We start from the raw sequence: 17,830 nt of genomic DNA on the forward strand, positions 1-17,830 counted from the left end.
AAGCAAGGTCAGAGGGCGCAGACAACTGGGGTAGCGCGAGACGCGGACGAATGAGGCGGGAATGGGCGAGATATAGCGCTCATCTAAGTTGGTGCCCGGTCGTGGAGACGTGCACGCTGGCGCGTGGAGTTGCATTGCGGGGTAAACCTATGTATCCGAAGGGTCTACATAGGTATGCACACTAGCCTACTCAGCTCAGGTACGTTGATTCAAAGAACGCAGCTCTTGGAAGCCCTGCTGTATAGTTATATGCCCTACATACCCATCTCTATATCCTTCGTTTCGTAACTTCCGTGACCGAAGACGTCCTCTCACGCGTCGTATGCACAATCGTCTTCGCCTCCATTGAGTTCTTAGTCGAGCCCAACTCTTGCTTCTTACTCTTAACAATCGCTGGATGTCTTGTGTCCGCGGCTACGCGCTCATAAACAGTCGCCACAGTCCCAACTACTAGACAGAGCAGCAAGATCAGGTCAACGATGTGCACACCCCACCACCAATGCTGAACCCCGACTCCACACGTGCTAAACTCGAAGACCCACTCGCCCTTCTCGCCCTTACTTTCATCGAACCACGCTGATAGGAAACCTGCGTAGCCTGAGTACTCTCCCATCATGCTGCGGAGGGTGATCTCGCGAATGTGAGGGACATCGTTGATGGAAGTGCATTCGTTGGCTGGGGTGATGTCGTATGGACGAGTTGGGAAGCGACGAGCCTTCCATTTCGGTGGCGCGGGAGGTTCAGGATCAGGCGCTGAAGTAGGCTCTGGTGACGATTCAGATGCTGTCTCGTCCGAGGCTACATCGGATTCGGCACTGGTATCGTTAGCGGCTACCACGTTGATGTCGACGCCATCGATATCCATCGAAGTAGCAATCATGGTCGCATTCGTAGTGCTCGCTGGCCAGTATGCCTCCTCTCTCTTCACATGGGCCACTTGACACGCATCGTCCACGCCGGGCTGACGAATGTAATGTACGACGTCACAGCCAGCGTGATCATGCCCGTTGAGTATTATACCCCTCCTACCCTGCCCTTTGCCCTCTGCATCTTTATTCGCACTCATGCCAAACAACCCCTCGAGAACAATCTTACTAGCATGGTCTGATAGCATATTTTGCTCCTTCACCCCTTGACCTTCTTCAAAGAAGTCGAAGTATGGGCTGTCAACACAGACACCTTCCTCCTTCTCGAGCGGAATATGGGTGAGGAGTATGGTAGCGTGTGTCTTGTCATCGACTGGAAGAGAGCTGGTTATGATGTGGTTCATGTAGGAGTATGTCTCGGTCTGAAGGTCGGAGGACCAGGCGGGTGTATCGAGATTCATCGAGTTCAGGATGATGAGGCGGAGTGTCGGAGGCCTGGGCAGGTCCTGTATAGCGCGTTTGGTGGTCTTGTTCAAGCGCAGTGTGTCCGGGAGCGTGAACCAGATATCCCAGTTGGAACTTCCAAAGGCCTTTTCGAATCGCTCGATACGCGACTCGTCGATGTCGCCAGCGTAACCAACGTCGTGGTTTCCAACTATGTTAATGACGCGCTTCTCCCAGTCTTGATCAGCACCCAGCACTTCCGTTGTGCCACCCCACAGTGCCTTCCTCTCTAATTTCTGCTCCTCGTCTATCGTCTCTTCTCCTGAAACTTCTAGTTCCAATGGAGGTTCTGTTGGCGGCTGTTCTTTCTTCTCAGTCTCAAGAGCACCAAAGATGGCATCCGGCACCTTCTCCAATCCCCTCATGACAACGTTCCAATAGCGCCCTGCTCGCTTCCTGAATTCACCATCTGTGACCCACTGACTGCCCAACAAGTCACCAAGCACACTGATGTGTGTGGGTTCAGTCCACCATCGTAGGCTTCTCACGATGTGCGACAGATACCAGTCGTTCCCCCACAAATCTACAGCTTTCCTTTTCCCCTCCAGCCATCTGCCAGCATCTTTGACGACACCTCTTGCTGCTTCTTCTACGATGTCTCGTCTGTGGGTGGAGTTGGCTGCATCGCGCAGATTCGGTACGAGCTTCTCGATCGACGGGAAGACGAGCGCATTCGGATCGGGGAGTGAAGAGTCACCCTCGAGCTGGGGATCACCGAGGGAGAGTAGACGGAAGGGTGCGTTGGCTTGCGCCTGCGTGGATGGGGGCTTTGGGAATGCGCAGCCGTGAAAAATGGGGTACAAATACAGCCATGTCGTGCCAATCAAGGCTATCGGACACAGCAGCAGGGCGACGCGGAAAAGAAATCTCGAGAGCTGCATCTATGCATGTTCGGGTCCGGAAAGGGGACGGTGCTGTTGTTTTCACATGCCACACGTTGCGCGCGCGTCGACAGCGTCTTGGCCGCGGAGGTCACGCAGGGGTGACATTGGCCAATCAAAGAGGCGCATTTGCGGAGAACCATCACTGTCCTTACGGTCTTCATCATCACTATTTTCAGATATAAGATCGTCTATTACGCTCTTTCTCGACTGTCGTAGTATCATACGCCGCATTTTGTATCTTCAAGTCAAACAAAAAAAAAGTATTGCATACTGTTACGGCATCTAGCCCAGCAGATCTCCCAGAGCGCCACCAGGCTTGGACCCTGACTGCGATGGCTGTGCGGCAGGGGCAGGTGTGCTAGATGCAGAAGCAGGGGCACCCCAGAGTCCTTGTGACGTCTTTTGCTTTGCCAAATCCCCCATGGTGACCTTTTGTGTTGGCGTGGAAGACTTCTTTGGCGCAGCTCCTGCAAGTAGAGAAGCGAAAGCGTCACCGCCAGCTTTCTTAGGGGCAGCTCCTCCGCCAATGCGACCACTTGGTGACATGACAGAAGGAGTAGATGCTCCTGATTGGAGTGCGGGCTGAGGAACGGAAGTGAAGTAGTTCGGGCCGGCCGCTTGGTAACCTGTGGGTTGTGGTGGCTGCGAGAAGCTCGACGTCATGGAAGGAGGCGCGCTCATCTTATTCGCAGCGGGTGGTGGCGAGACGGTCGCAAACAAGTTGCTGAGATTGTTGTTCTGCGCAGCAGACTGAGCCTGCGGTGCGGCGAATTGGGTTGACGAAGTGATGTGAGAGGTCGAGGCAGGAGACGCAACGTTGAAAGCTGAAGCAGCTGGCTTGGATGCAGGTGCTGCCGGTGCCGCAGACTGGAAGTCGTCGAAATCGTCGTCGTCGCCAAAATCGTCACTTGCAGCAGTGACAGGCTGCTTCCCTGCCGAAGTCGACATGGGCGCGGGCTCATCGTCAAACGCAAGTAAGTCGACGACTGGCTCAGGTGCTTTCGGCTTAGGTTCCTCCTTCTTGACTTCTTTCTTTGTGTGACTCGCTGTAGGCTCTCTCCGCCGTGCTGGTGCTGAGCTGGCATCACCCTCGTCGTATTCGTCGTATTCGTCGAACTTGTCGCGCCTCTGTTGCGTATCTGCGAAGCCAGACTGATTGCCTCCGAAGCCACCACCGTCGCCGTATACCTCCCCTCTGTAACCGCCATAGTCGGCTTGTTCGCTACCAAAGCCTCCGTAGCGGCTGCCACCTCCACTGCTTCCCGAGAAGCCGCCCATGCCGATGCCCGCTCCGCCCTCGACACCGCCAAATTTATTTCGGTTCGCTCGCGCTTTCTTGCGCTCAGTCCGGATGCGATCGACATCGCTGAGGAGTTCGGCGAGCTCCTTGGCACGGTTGCGTACGTTGATGCCCTGATCCTTGCCGTTGGAGTCGATGAAGTGGAATTGCCGTAGCATCTTGAGGAGCGAGACATGAGAGCGCGCGTCGTCGATTACTCGTTCCGAACCGTTCTTGATCAGGTATTCGAGAAGTTGCAGGGCCTGGGTCTGTTAGCGACGGTGGTGGCACAGAGCGCTCAACGTACCTTGTAGATCTGTCTCCATTCCTCGGAGGCCTTCTCGGTGAAGCGCTTGTAAATCATGGGCATGATCTCATTCAGTAGTTGGCTGCTCTGTTAGCCGTGGTCCACCAGCTCCTCAGGCATCGCCTACTAGTTGAAGGTTCCATTGGCGATCTCCTGTAGCATAGTCGAGGATGCACCTTGCCATCTGTCAGCGGAAGCCTTCGTCGCGCACGAGGTTTCGCTCACCCCATGGCTCATTATTTGTCGCCTCGCGGACCTTGGCCTCCATCTCCGTGTAGTTCATGACGGCTGCGCAGCGCGTTAGCATTGGCCAGCTGGCTTCATGCGCCCCCTCAGCCTACCATTCTGGGCCTTGCGAAATCCGGCCTTGAGATCGTAGAGCGTGAGGTTGCTCACTTGGTCCTTCAAGCTGTTTAGATCCATGATTGCCGAATGCTGGCGCGTAAATCTGGCGGTTTGGCGATGTGGGTGTATTGTAGTTGGGCTGGCAGCTATCGACCACGGTCTCGGTAGCGGACCCCCGAGGGCGCTTTGCACAAGTTTCGGGAAGTCGGAATGGGCGCCTGCGTTTGGGATATTTATATGACAGAAAATATCAATCAGGAAGGATGCAGAAGCCTTCAATTACGGGAATGCGTTTACCTTGTCAGCAAGCCAACCTGTGAAGTGCATACACCGTAGATAATCCGGCAGCAGCCCGAGTTTCACGTGACATGAGCTTGGACCTTGCCCGCCTCGAGAACTACAAACAACACTACTTCGACAATGGTACGACTCGGCATACGGATATAGCGTGGTTCAATGGACATCCGTATCCCTCGTTGTGTAAGAAGAAGCGGATATCAATTCCAGAGCGGGCCGGTCCCACGCAAAGGTCCACGATTGACGTGAGCGATGAAGCGCCGAATCGGGGAACGCGCTAGACTCGTGCACAAGCTTGAGGTATCCAAAGTTTTCCGTCTGGTCATCCATCCGACACTACACCTGCTGCCTCTCGTTGGTAGTCCATCAATTGTATTATATCTGTTCCGTTTTGCATATTGTGTTGCATAGCGGCCCGATTCCTCCTCGTATAACTTCTGTAAGTTGCCACCGTTGGATTTGTACACCTCGATCCTTGAGTTGTTATAGCGATGTCGCAGTTCTGTGTAGCTCTAAATTGAGTTTACAGCCAACAAAGTGGCACCGGACTTCAGCTCCAAAGCTGCAGCGTCTCCCAGAAGAAAATTACCTGCTATCTCACGATTCACTGCCAAGCTCCATGACCTAACTGCCTATCAGGTTAGACTCACACCCCGCGCTGCATCATGCCCCACCTTCCGAGAGCTTCTGCTCTTTCAGCTTTCCGTGCAGGTCCCCAACTGCGCGCTCCTGTCAACAAACGCTTCTTCACTCCCTCGGCATACAACATGGCCATCAAGGCTTACTTTGATTGCTCTTGGACCGGACCCACCGTCGAGGTCGACAACGCTGGCAACGTCACTAGCCAAGGTGATGTCAAAGGTAGCTCCTGCCAGCTTTGCAATAGCATGTTACTTGCAATTGCTAACTTTGTATACCTGCAGCGCAAACCGGCCGTGTCAACTTCGAGCTCTTCGACGATGTCGTCCCCAAGACGGTTGAGAACTTCCGCGCTCTCTGCACTGGCGAGAAGGGCTTTGGCTACAAGGGCTCAAAGTTCCACCGCGTGATTCCCGACTTCATGCTCCAGGGTGGTGACTTCACCCGCGGCAACGTGAGTTTTGGCCCCAACACATCACAGAGACAGTTGGCTAACAGGCAGTAGGGTACAGGTGGTAAGAGCATCTACGGTCCCCAGTTCGCCGACGAGAACTTCAAGTTGAAGCACGACCGCCCCTTCCTCCTCTCCATGGCCAACGCCGGCCCTAACACGTAGGTTCTACACACCCACGGATGAGCGGTGTCATGGCTAACACGTCACAGCAACGGCTCCCAGTTCTTCGTCACCACCGTCGTTACCTCATGGCTTAACGGCAAGCACGTCGTCTTCGGTGGCGTTCCCGACGGCGACGTCGAATCCTACAAGGTTGTCCGAGCGATCGAGGCCTGCGGCTCCAGCAACGGCAGCATCAAGTACAAGGATGGCCCACCCACCATTACTGATGCCGGAGCCCAGTAGATACTCTGCGATGAGAGTGGAATATAACTATGGTCGACTATCTGAGGAGGATTTTTTTGTGCAATAGACAGCTTGCGATTCAGTAGTCATGGTCAACAGGGCTCCATAACTCTTCGAGAGTCTATCCATTAGCGAAATTACCCATTTCGATGCACATGTGACAATTCCGATACATTTCTCAGACCCTGTCTTCCACAGCGCAGGCGCGCTGCTATCTGCGACTTTTTTTGTCGCGAGGAGGGGCAACAATTTACCCCGCATTCGTCATATCTCCGGTCATTCCGCACTACAGGAGCTTGCGCGGAAGAACATTCTTCGAGGGATGTCCCTATGCTACTCCACGGGTATACAAGTATCGTTCAAGTATATCTATCACCGAGATGTTCGAGACTCCACCAAGCGCTGCACGAGCTTAATAGCTTCATACCCACTCCCCAGCTCATGCTACGCCTGTGTCCACAATTGCCGGCAAAGCTCCACTCCAATCGCGTCAACGGTTAGATCTAGCGGCCGTGGTCCGCAATTTTCACCGTATAGGGCGTGATGTCGCAATACTCGTCATGTCATCGTGATAAGCGTGTTCTCCATTTACTCAGAGTCATTCGTCCACTCTGATAGAAAGAGTTGTGTCATTTACCTTCAGATTGACGTTCGTACAGCATCCGAAACGATCGCAATACTGCAGATATCGCTAGCTGCCTGCCAAAGATCTCAGAGTCATCCATTCACAGTCATCATGTCGGCATACCACCCCTCAACACACGGTGTCCATGGCGACGACCGCATCAATGTCCTCACCGATGTCGCCCCACCAATTCACACATCGACTACCTTCCGGTATCCTCACGACCCATCAGAGCTCCAACCGGTCCCGAAAGAAGGCGAATTCGTTGACCTACAAACCCCTCTGATCTACTCTCGTCTCGCATCCGCCAGCACCAACCGCCTAGAAACAATCCTAGCGCCTTTACTCTACCCTGATGCAAAACAAGACGAGCTAGATGGTCAGTCCGGGTTAGCAAACCATGTCGTCAGCTACACAAGCGGCCTCAGCGCTTTCCATGCCATGCTCGTCAACATTGTTCCCAAAGTTATTGCCATCAGTGGTGGCTACCATGGCTGCCATGGCGTGATCGAACTGCACAAGAAGATGCACGGCGTCAAGACCGTGGATCTCCACGCCGATGACGCTGCTTGGGACGCCGCCGGCTTAGGTAAAGGCGACCTCGTGCATCTCGAGACACCCTTGAACCCCACAGGAGAAGCTTTCGAAATAGCGAAGTACGCCGCCCGAGCGCACAAGCGGGGCGCGTTCCTCAGCGTCGACGCTACATTCGCGCCACCAGGTCTACAGGATCCGTTACTGTGGGGCGCAGATGTGGTCATGCATTCTGGAACGAAATACATCGGCGGTCACAGTGATATGCTTTGCGGTATCCTGGCCACTGCAAAGGGGCCGGAAGGACTAAAGCAAGCTAATACGCTACGTGCTGAGCGTATTTTCCTGGGTGCAGTCCTAGGTAGTCTAGAGGGGTGGCTCGGCGTGCGAAGTCTCCGGACGTTTGATTTGCGCGTTCAGCGACAGAGCAGCAACGCGGAGAATCTTGTTCGCTGGCTGCAAGACTCACTCAATGGCAAGGGAGAAGACGTAGATACCGTAAAGAAAGTCGTGCACAAGGTTGCTCACGCGAGTTTGCAAGAGAAGGATATGTCGTGGTTGAAGAAGCAGATGCCGAATGGTTTCGGCCCCGTCTTCAGCATCTACATGAAGAGCAGCCAACAGGCGCGGTCTCTTCCCTCCAATCTGCGTCTCTTCCACCATGCGACAAGTTTGGGAGGTGTAGAGAGTTTGATCGAGTGGCGCAGGATGAGCGATGCGGATGTGGACGAGAGGCTGCTGAGGGTTAGTGTGGGCGTGGAGAATTGGGAAGACTTGAAGAATGACTTCCTGGGAGCTTTCGAGGCCTTGGCTGAGGGAGGTGCGAATAAGGAGAGTGCGAGTGGGGACGGAGATGTGCAGGTCGGACAGGATGGGGCGCAGATGCCGAAAGCAGGAGCTGGTGCGGTGTGATGAAGGCCGCTTCATCGTGGCATGTTGTAGGAATAGTTTCAGTGTTATAGATCATTTCAAACACGGACTTGAAGAAAGGACAGTGACTATCATGCCTTCGTGCCATGCGCCTGAGACGGCCAGCTTGGGACAGCACCTGGATTGGGGTCTAGTCTGGGGAAAAGTGGGGAAGCAGAAGCACGAGAAGACGCGTAGGTGCTTCTAGTCAGTGCTTGATTTTGTTTGGGGATAAGCTCTATAATTTTGGTGGCCAAGATCCAAAGGTCATCACCTGACGCTTGCGTGGGAAATTAGCTCCGGCGCTTAGTAAACGGATTGGCAGACGCGTACACAACAGAATGCGGTCACCTGGAGATCTCAAGCACTCGTCAAGACACGTCTCCGCAGTGAAATTACCAAGTGCAAGCTGGTATCGTATCATCAGCTGGAAAAGACGCGAAGCCAGACTGGAACATAGTCGGCGTGGGTGATTGTGGGTCCCCGACGCTTTCCGCAGCCAGAACGGCCCTCTTCGCGGGCGCCATGCTAACATCAAGCCATGACAAAAATTTGCTCCTTCTCCATAATATCCGATACCGGTGCGCGTGGTACCGATGCAGAGTCTGAGTGGAGATGATGTGGTCAGAAGAATTGAATGCTGGGGGCTGGTCCTGGACTTTGAGCGATGCCGCCATGGCTACGCTCGGCTCTCAGCGTGGGCGGCAAACCCAACACAGATCGCGAACGGAGCTGTGCTGGCAAGATGACGCTAATGTGAGGAGCGGCTGGTTGTGCATTTCGCCGACTGTGGGGTAACAGGCATTGCGAAGGTCACGATGGCAGCTTGGAGGTCAAAGCCATGGCAAAAGCAAGGGATCGCAAACTGGAAGTTGATGATGCTACGTCACCGGCTTACACGGGAAGCAGGCACGATGAGTTTCTCACAAACTCTACAACGGTCATTACATCACATCCAGCAACAAACCTCAACACCATCGCGTCGCCATGAATGCCAGACATGTCGTTTACTCCACAGGAACGCGTTGCGGCATTGTCCAATCATCGGTCCGTCTAGCGCGGGCGATAAGCCGGCGTCTGCGTCAGTCTGGCACCATCTGGAGCAACAATGAAGCTGCACTAGTGCGACATGACCGCATCCGACGCAAGCCGAGCATCGCGTGCGATATCGTGGAGCACCAAGAGTACCAACCATGGTATATATGGCCTTCACCACAATGAAAAGCAAGTCACAAGACCTCCAGAATTGCTCGCCCTCTCAAGTTTGCATACACCGAAAATCTATAACCCGTACCGATTCACCAACTCGAAGTGCAAACTACACCACCTTTCACACAACCACTTGAGCGCTAGACTACACCCACATTTCAACATGATGATCCGGAGACAGAACCTCCACCGCTTCCAGAGCCTCGCACTCGCACACACATCCCGAACCCTTGCACAGACGCCGCGCTACGTCTCCCAGAGCGCACGACAGAATGTGTCTATCCCCGCCTCATCACAAGTCTCGACCTCACAACTCCTGTCAACACAGCCAGAGTCGCAAATAGCGCAGACAAAAGCAGTCCTCGGACGCCTACCAACAGAGACCGTCCTCCGATCCTACCTCATCACAGCCGTGTCATCCCGGCCTCTGCTGCTCAATGCTTGCTTCGGCATCTTACGGCGCATGCTAGACTCGAAGTCTTTCCTCCTGAGCATCGAGCGAAACCCGGTGCTGTCCAACCTACTCAAGAAGACTTTCTATGCGCAGTACTGCGTTGGCGAGAAGAAAGATGAGGTCGTTAGGAACACCGAATTTGCACGCACGCTTGGATACGGCGGTATCCTGTTTGAGTACGCGCTCGAGGTTCTAGGCGGAAAGGCACCGACTGCCGAAGAGACCAAGATGGAGATTGAGGTGTGGAGAAAGGGAATGTTGCAGAGCGTTGATATGGCGAAGGAGGGTGACTTTGTTGGACTGAAGTAAGTCTTGACTCGATGGCTTAGACACAAGCACCTACTAACCACCATGTAGATGGTCCGGTCTCGGTCGCCATGCCCTCAACCTCCTCCAGAATCAGCAAGATGCCACCCCTGAGATGTGGGATGCCATCACGGCAGCTTGCGATGCCGCCGCCGCAAAGGGTGTCAGCCTCCTCCCTGGTGCCGAAGAAGAGGCAACCAACCGTGGACTCGAGAAGTGGACACTAGCCCTGCAGGAGAAGTACAACAAGCCCGAGAACGGTCGCGCGGTACTCTACATCACATACCAGTGCTACCTGCGCGACATCTCGAAGCGCCTTGCCGAGCACCTTGAGCGCGCCTCAAAGGGAGGCTACATCGCTGGTGTCAAGCTTGTACGCGGCGCCTACCTCACATCCGAGCCCAAGCATCTCACCTTTGACACCAAAGCCGGCACCGACGCCAACTACGATGCCCTCGCTGATGCCGTAGTCCGCCAACAATGGACTGACAAGGTCCCCGCCCCCACACCAGGCACTCCCTTCCCCAAGGTCAACATTGTCCTCGCAACCCACAACCTCGCCTCAGTCCAAGCCGCCCAGAAGATCCGCGCCCAACAAATGCTCTCCACATCCCCGGAGAACCTACCTCGTCTTACCTACGCCCAACTCCAGGGTATGGCCGACGAGATCTCACAGGCTCTAGTCCAAGACGAGACCATGAAGGCAGACACCCAGGCGAAGGTCGTCAAGTGCATGACTTGGGGTACCACAACCGAATGTCTCAACTTCCTGCTCAGGAGGGCAAGTGAGAACAAGGAGGCTGCGCTCCGTACTGAGGATACCCGAAAGGCCATGGGCAAGGAGCTCTGGAGACGCTTGAGGGGTATTTTCGGCCTTGCCTAGGCTCCTCCTGCTATTTTCGAGATTGACGATTTATGAAGCGAGGCATTTGCATGAGCATAAGCGTGGCGTTTGGAGGACGATTGGGAAGCTATTTCTAGCATCACAGCTACCCTTTTCTTTAGCATTTGGAAGTTTAGGTATTTTGTATAGCAATTTTGGTTAAGAGATTATCCATCAGATAACAACATCAAAGTCACACATTACTTGCATTTCTCTCTCTGTATGACCCTGATCGTGTCAGTCGGATAGTCCCCAGTTTCACTCCTAGACATCGTCGCCGCTGCCGCCCCACAACCCCGCTTACCACGTCAATGTACTCTTGCCCACATTTGACGTGTCGGTATGTACCATTTAATTATTATTAGTCATCAACAATCGCCTCCTTGGCTAAGTGGTAAAGCGTCGCACTTGTACATGCTACGATATGCGAAGATCGGTCGTTGTAAGTTGAACCGCGCTTGGTTCAAATTCCACTACTAACAGTGTTGTAGCGATTCGGCCAGGTGGCATTTAGTGATCTTCTTTTTGCCTCCCTTAGCATTCGATGAAGTTGTCAATTTAATTCCTTTTGCTCACATAACAGCGCATCGATTATGGGGAATATGAAGTCCTGATGTTTGTTTGTACCCAGGCTTCTTACAAATTTTGGTTATCATGACTACTGCAGAGACAAGATGTCTCTATCTTTTCTCTTTTGCTATAGATAGGTCCAGAAGCTTTAAAAACGATTCGAAGGAAGCATTGCAAGTACGTGAAGGTATGAATAACGGGAGAATCATGCCTGCAGATGATGGCGGCCACAGCCCAGCGCACGGGCCCTCCACACCGAGATGTTCCTTCTGCCGCTCACGCCGATCAACATCGCAACATCTCCAACAATGCCCCTGAAGCTAGATGTAATTATGAATAGCAGTACTCGTACACTCGGCGCGCTCCAGGTAGTTCTGTAAACCCTTGCTACCCGCAATCGTACGCCAAGCCCCGGCCCGAAACACCAAGGCCTCCAAGCTCAAACCACAGCTGCTGCAAGATCCGCGCATCAAACACAGCTTCCATAAGCCTCGTCCAGACCACACCGCTCAGTGGTGGAACTCAGTCATGTTAAGCTCAAGAGAGGCAAGGCGAAGCTCTGACCTGTAGGCTTGGCTATACTCGTACGCGTTTAGGAGTGAAAGAAACTGTGTTTCGCAGGCTCGAGGCCTTTTCGTGATTTGTAGCATGCCATTCATGCAGTATAGATGTATGGGAATCCCCCACACTTCTTTCCTTTCTTCTCTTCCCGCTATACTGCCGTGCGGTATCTCTCGTCTGCTACCCTTCTTTCGATTCTTCTTCCTGGCCGGTCCATCATTTCAATAACCTAATTTCTATTTCCATCTATTGAGCTTATCGTTTTTGCCATCATGTACGGACTCATCACTCTCTCGCTGCTTTCCCTCACTTCGGCGCTACCACAACGCAACCGCGGTGGTAACGGCAATGGACAACAAGCGACGGCCTTCCAAAAAGCGGCTCAGGTGCCCCAGGGGATCTCTACAGCCACAGATGGCTCTATGATCCTAGATGACACGGTCATGGTCAACAACCTGCCTATTCGATTCAAGATTTCCGCACCGGCAGATCAATTCCTTCCAGCTTCGGGCGTCCCCGGTGCGGCAGCTACATCGGCGAACGGCACCCTGGGCGCGAACGTGTTGCTCCACGGCGACGGTGGACAGAGCTTCTTCGACATGCCGAACCAAGCTGTTCAGGCCAACACCATGGGTGTTGCGCTACTGGCACCCGATAAAAACCTGTTCTGGGGAGGAGGCTCGGGTCTTCAACGTACAGATGGTGTAGCACACGCCCAGGCCGTCAACGACTTCATCCAAACCGAACTGCCGCAACGGGTTGCAGTTAACATGTCCAACATCGTCTTCACAGGTGTCTCGGGCGGCTCGCTAATGATGTCCGGCTTCTTCATCCCAGCACAGATGCAAAACTACGCCAATTCGGCTGTCGAGCTTAACTGCGGTGGCATGCCGCCGCAAGTCGCTTTCCAGAACGCTGCCACAGTTATGTCTCAGACAAGGATCCACTTCCAATCTACACAGAGTGAGCTCCAATTACTCCAGGGTAGCATTCCACAGGCTGTTACAGCCTACGAGCAGCTCGGTGCAGATGCAGGTTTGAGCGCGGATCAGGTCAACACATTGCAGACAGTGGACAACACACCTGCGGGAGGGCATTGCGAGTTTGACGGCCAGGACTTCGTTTCTGGAGTACAGACCATGTCGTCGAGCTACGCAAACGTCATGCAGGGCGGTAATGGCCAGGTGCAAGGAATCGGTGCGCCGAGCACTGGTGTTGTCACGACGGGTGTTGTTGGAAACGAGAACTTGAAGTTCGTGGGCGGGCAGAGGAAGCGTGAGGTCGAGGCGAGAAGTATGATACAGATGCGATGGGCGCAGGACGTGGTCGAGGAGGCAGACTTCCAGATGCTGGCGTGCGATAGGAGTTCGTGCTCAGCCGATGAGCCTAGGGTTTAGTGTGCGTGGGTTTAGTACATAATTCCTGTCTTCATGTCAAATCAATCAACAGAGTCCGACCATCGCAAAACATTTCCTTGACGCGCTCCTTGTGCTGTTGATCCTGTTGGCGCACTGCCGCCATGTCACTCATCCGTCACTGCAATGAGGAACAAAAGTGTGGTTTTGGTCGTAATGTTCATTTGACTGGTATTGTGAAGGTCGTCCCATTGCTAATCGTGGTTGCAATGTCGTCTCCCAAATCCTTCACCCCGTAAATGCATTTTCGCCGTGCCCGTAAACCCATGAATGTGATCGAAAGCAGGAAAAGAGACACCTCACATGACGACACCGGAGTTGGAGGCGATACGCTGGATGCTGTTAGTGTTGATTCTTTTGGGGGCGGGTGCACACGTACCGGCCACAGCTCAGCGGCCTCCTTTGCGACGGGTCCAGTGATGGCGGAGCCCTTCATTTCACCCTTGGGGTTGACAATGACACCGGCGTTGTCCTCGAAGTACAGGTAGATACCGTCTGCTCGCCTCCATGGCTTGCTCTGGCGGACAATGACGGCGGGCATGACCTTCTTCCTCAGCTCGGGCTTTCCCTTCTTGACGGTCGCCATGACCATGTCACCGGCACCACCAGCGGGCAGGCGGTTAAGACGCGCACCGATACCCTTGACGGAGATGATGTACAGGTTGCGGGCACCGGAGTTGTCGCAGCAGTTCATGACGGCGCCGCTGTGCATCTATTAGCCTGTATTCCCTGTGTGCCTTGTATGCGTGTTCGCGAACGGAAAGGTTTTCGGCGGAGCGATCGCATCGGGGTCAAACGTACACTGGCAGACCAAGAGTCATCTTGAGCTTGTTACCGGAGGTAGAACCTCGACTGCACACACGTTAGCCGGCATTCCTCTGCATGACAGCCTCAAACTGCCCAATCTGTCGCTGAGGACTACGTACCCGCGCTTTCCAGACATTTTGGTAGATTATCGGGGGGATATTCGATTTGGGCGGGTTTCGGGTGCGTCGTCGCTGGAGTTGTCGTGAGCGTCGTGAAGTTCGGCAAGTGGGTTGGCAACGACGAAATTCGTGTGGGCGCACGGACCCCGCTAGCGTCATCTTTTGCTTCTCGAGACCAACAACACCAAGACTGCTCACACTACATTTGGGGATGCCCATACCTCCAAATATAGGCTTGCGCTGTCATATTTCAGTGTCTTTACGAATCATGATCTCTACGTGTTCCCTTCCGTTCGTGGACTTGTCGTGGCTGCGAGCATGACCTGTTCAAAAACCACGAAATCCGCCATGCTTTGAAGCGAAAGGAGCTGCAAACACTCAGACTGTGCTTTGACTGGTGCCAACATATGCCCGTTCGAAACAAGAAATATGGAAATCTACCATTCATCGAGAATCTCCTCAGTCAATGGGCCAGCGCGACATCCTGACAGCGCGAGCTGCACTTTCTTGTCAGGATCGAAGCGACCAGACAACCGAAAAAAAGTCCGTCACAGGTCAAAGTTGGAACAGATGCATGCATTAAACAGAAACCTACCTCAGGTCTCCAAGTTCACCTGTAGTCCACAACTTTAGCCCCTCTTCTTTGATCTCTCAAGAACTCGGTTCTGAAGGTGGGTGGTCAAATGAAGTCGAAAGCGCGACACATCCTTGACATGAGCCCGTCTTGATACCGAGATGTTACGCGGATTGAGCAGCTCAAAGTCAAGCTGTTTGGTAAAGACATATCGCAGGAGCAGGATGCTGCATGAGCGAATGTGATAGCTAGTCTGATGCACCTGACTCAGACGTTTCGTCCCTTGTCTTGGCAGCAAGTCTGTTGGCGGAGACTGAGAAAACATTGCTATGGGCACTCGATTCATCCGATCATCTATCCGCGAAGTTTCGGTTGTCAGTTGGCGGTGTCGCGCAATGATAGACCGAGGGTTGAACACGCGTTGACCTGCCGGCACAAACAGGGAACATCTAAACCCTGGAAGTATGCTCTGCGGAGAACATGCTAATCTTGTTCGCGTAAGGCCGGCGAAGCAACAACGTGAACGACCACTCAGAAACCCCGAGACTTGCTAGGACCATAAGCCTGGTCAATTCATGACATGAAAAGCAACGTTGGAGCTTAGACGTTGCATCCCGCTCGTCATCACAACAAGCTCGACCCCGCAAGCCCCCGCAAAGCACCCAGGCACTACCGAAATTGGGCCCGACCGAACTCGACCGAGGAATTCAATCCGCCAAACCCCGGAAAGGGATCAAGGCCGCACCACGCCCTTCGTATTAAATCACGACGGGACTAGGGCTGCGAGATTTTGCGAAGCGACAAGCGATTGTACATGCCGATGACGATGAGTACCACCGTCAGAATCAGCCCCACGGTCCGATTGAAAAGCCACAGAGGTATAAAGAGCTCTGCAGAGGATACCAAGATGTATCAAGCGTTCCTTGGCCATCATCATGAAGCCTCAAGCACTTCTTGCGTATGGCGCTGTGGCTCTCGCCCAGCAAGTCTACGTTCCTGCTGAAGGGCCTGTCTCGCGACCGCAATGCTCGGCAAATCAAACATATGCGACTGCACTGCCCTCGTATACCTTCCGAGAGTTCAGCTTCACACAGACCGAGACTGTTCGTACAGCAACATCTGCCCCAGCTCCCACTACCACTACTACCTATGCACCACCGTACGCGTCGCTCAGTAGCTTGGTGCCAAATCTGACGACAACACAATGGGGCAACTGGAACTCAAATGCCACCGCATCACCGACCGACTTGGGGAACCCATACGGAAACGCATCCTGGACAGCTCTCTGGACGACCGTGCCATGGGTCAACTTCACGACCGGGATGTACTCTACAACAGTTGAACCGACGCCAGTACCGACCAGCGAGCTCATTCTGCCACCACCTGAGCCACTGGTACCCCAGCAATGCTACTCCTTCCCTGCAGACTTCATGCTTGGCGTGGCGGCATCAGCTGTCCAAATCGAGGGAGCCGTCGCAGATGAGGGACGGACACCCGTTCACAACGACGTTGCTGCCTTGAACAACCCGGGCCAAGCGCCGAACTGGATCGCGAACGAACACTACTACTTGTACAAGCAAGACATCGAACGAATTGCTGCCATGGGCATCAAGTATTACAGATTCTCCATTCCTTGGACTCGAATTCTGCCGTTCATCTTACCAGGCACACCAGTCAACAAGCAAGGTCTCTCGCACTACGACGATCTTATCAACTTCGTCTTGGAAAAAGGCATGCATCCCGCTGTCATGCTTTACCACAACGACTCTCCTTTCCAATATTACAACAACATCAGCGATGTCTTTATCAAGCCCGGAACTGGAGGCATTGGCTACCTGGACTCTTGTTTCCAATGTAGCTACAAGAATGTGTCGTGGGAGGATGCTTTCGTCGAATACGGAAAGATTGTCATGACACATTTTGCTGACCGTGTGCCAATCTGGTGGACCTTCAACGAGCCTCTCCTGGGTGCGCGGAACGGAAAATCTATCGATGCTGTCATCAAAGCTCATGCGAGACTCTACCACTTCTACCACGATGACATTGGTGGAACTGGAAAGATGTCGCTCACATTCAACGACAACTTTGGCGTCCCACGCAATCCAGGTGACCCCGCTGACGTTGACGCTGCCAATCACTTCAACTCCTTCCAGCTAGCTACCTTTGCCAACCCTATCTTCTTAGGAACAGACTACCCGGAATCATTCAAGAGTAGTGTTGATGACTACGTACCATTGAGCCGAGAAGATCTACAATACATCAACGGCACTGCAGACTTCTTCTCGATCCAACCGTACACTGCGACAGTAGTCAGCCCGCCGCCGAATGACACCATCGCTGACTGCGCTGCCAACATCACTCATCCCCTCCGACCTTACTGCGTAACTCAGAGCACTCTCACCACCACTGGCTGGGACATCGGATACCGCAGTCAATCATATGTCTATCTGACACCCAGCTATTTCCGCACCTACCTGAATTATCTCTGGAACACATGGCGTTCTCCGGTGGCCGTCACTGAATTCGGCTTCCCTGTTTTCGCCGAGGCGCAAAAAGAGCAAGCAGACCAGGAGTTCGACAGCCCAAGGAGCTGGTACTACCAGACGTATCTGAACGAAGGCCTGAAGGCGATTTGGGAAGACGGTGTCAATTTCATCGGCGCGTTTGCTTGGTCGTGGGCCGACAACTGGGAGTTTGGTGACTACGACCAGCAGTTTGGTATTCAGACTGTCAATCGCACGACACAAGTGCGAAGGTACAAGAAGAGTTTCTTTGATTACGTCGACTTTATCGAGAGTAGGAGACAGGCGGCGTAGGTACTGTAACATGTCTGAGCACGTTTGTATATGCAAAAGTCGTATCAATAGTGCGTAGATCCAGAGCT

At 53.5% G+C, this 17,830-nt stretch overlaps 8 protein-coding genes across 8 annotated transcripts; 5 read left to right on the top strand and 3 right to left on the bottom strand.

Annotated features, from left to right (window-relative positions):
• Positions 1–268: 268 nt before the first annotated feature.
• Positions 269–2,183, bottom strand: J4E90_005737 (uncharacterized protein; the record flags this gene model as incomplete). Its single annotated transcript, XM_051435290.1, has 2 exons — positions 269–2,137; positions 2,178–2,183. The coding sequence occupies 2 exons, from the start codon at positions 2,181–2,183 to the stop codon at positions 269–271; spliced, it is 1,875 nt and encodes a 624-aa protein (XP_051291314.1).
• A 353-nt stretch (positions 2,184–2,536) lies between these two features.
• J4E90_005738 (uncharacterized protein) lies at positions 2,537–4,263 on the bottom strand (the record flags this gene model as incomplete). The annotated part of the gene is made up of 5 exons (XM_051435291.1): positions 2,537–3,796; positions 3,841–3,922; positions 3,968–4,016; positions 4,066–4,128; positions 4,182–4,263. 5 exons carry the CDS (start codon positions 4,261–4,263, stop codon positions 2,537–2,539), a joined length of 1,536 nt encoding a protein of 511 aa, XP_051291315.1.
• An 884-nt stretch (positions 4,264–5,147) lies between these two features.
• On the top strand, positions 5,148–5,980 carry CSR1 (phosphatidylinositol transfer protein csr1; the record flags this gene model as incomplete). The annotated part of the gene is made up of 4 exons (XM_051435292.1): positions 5,148–5,343; positions 5,406–5,575; positions 5,627–5,733; positions 5,785–5,980. The coding sequence occupies 4 exons, from the start codon at positions 5,148–5,150 to the stop codon at positions 5,978–5,980; spliced, it is 669 nt and encodes a 222-aa protein (XP_051291316.1).
• Positions 5,981–6,716: 736 nt separating this feature from the next.
• J4E90_005740 (uncharacterized protein) lies at positions 6,717–8,051 on the top strand (the record flags this gene model as incomplete). Its single annotated transcript, XM_051435293.1, has 1 exon — positions 6,717–8,051. The coding sequence occupies one exon, from the start codon at positions 6,717–6,719 to the stop codon at positions 8,049–8,051; it is 1,335 nt and encodes a 444-aa protein (XP_051291317.1).
• Positions 8,052–9,420: 1,369 nt separating this feature from the next.
• On the top strand, positions 9,421–10,900 carry J4E90_005741 (uncharacterized protein; the record flags this gene model as incomplete). The annotated part of the gene is made up of 2 exons (XM_051435294.1): positions 9,421–10,016; positions 10,069–10,900. 2 exons carry the CDS (start codon positions 9,421–9,423, stop codon positions 10,898–10,900), a joined length of 1,428 nt encoding a protein of 475 aa, XP_051291318.1.
• Positions 10,901–12,303: 1,403 nt separating this feature from the next.
• Positions 12,304–13,428, top strand: J4E90_005742 (uncharacterized protein; the record flags this gene model as incomplete). The annotated part of the gene is made up of 1 exon (XM_051435295.1): positions 12,304–13,428. The coding sequence occupies one exon, from the start codon at positions 12,304–12,306 to the stop codon at positions 13,426–13,428; it is 1,125 nt and encodes a 374-aa protein (XP_051291319.1).
• A 317-nt stretch (positions 13,429–13,745) lies between these two features.
• J4E90_005743 (uncharacterized protein) lies at positions 13,746–14,389 on the bottom strand (the record flags this gene model as incomplete). The annotated part of the gene is made up of 4 exons (XM_051435296.1): positions 13,746–13,778; positions 13,826–14,150; positions 14,248–14,298; positions 14,373–14,389. The coding sequence occupies 4 exons, from the start codon at positions 14,387–14,389 to the stop codon at positions 13,746–13,748; spliced, it is 426 nt and encodes a 141-aa protein (XP_051291320.1).
• A 1,492-nt stretch (positions 14,390–15,881) lies between these two features.
• Positions 15,882–17,762, top strand: J4E90_005744 (uncharacterized protein; the record flags this gene model as incomplete). Its single annotated transcript, XM_051435297.1, has 1 exon — positions 15,882–17,762. One exon carries the CDS (start codon positions 15,882–15,884, stop codon positions 17,760–17,762), a length of 1,881 nt encoding a protein of 626 aa, XP_051291321.1.
• Between the last annotated feature and the right edge of the window lie 68 nt (positions 17,763–17,830).

This window comes from Alternaria incomplexa (genome assembly GCF_024043165.1).
Source record: "Alternaria incomplexa strain BMP 0042 chromosome Unknown scaffold_7, whole genome shotgun sequence".
In the NCBI taxonomy this organism is placed as follows: Eukaryota; Fungi; Ascomycota; class Dothideomycetes; order Pleosporales; family Pleosporaceae; genus Alternaria; species Alternaria incomplexa.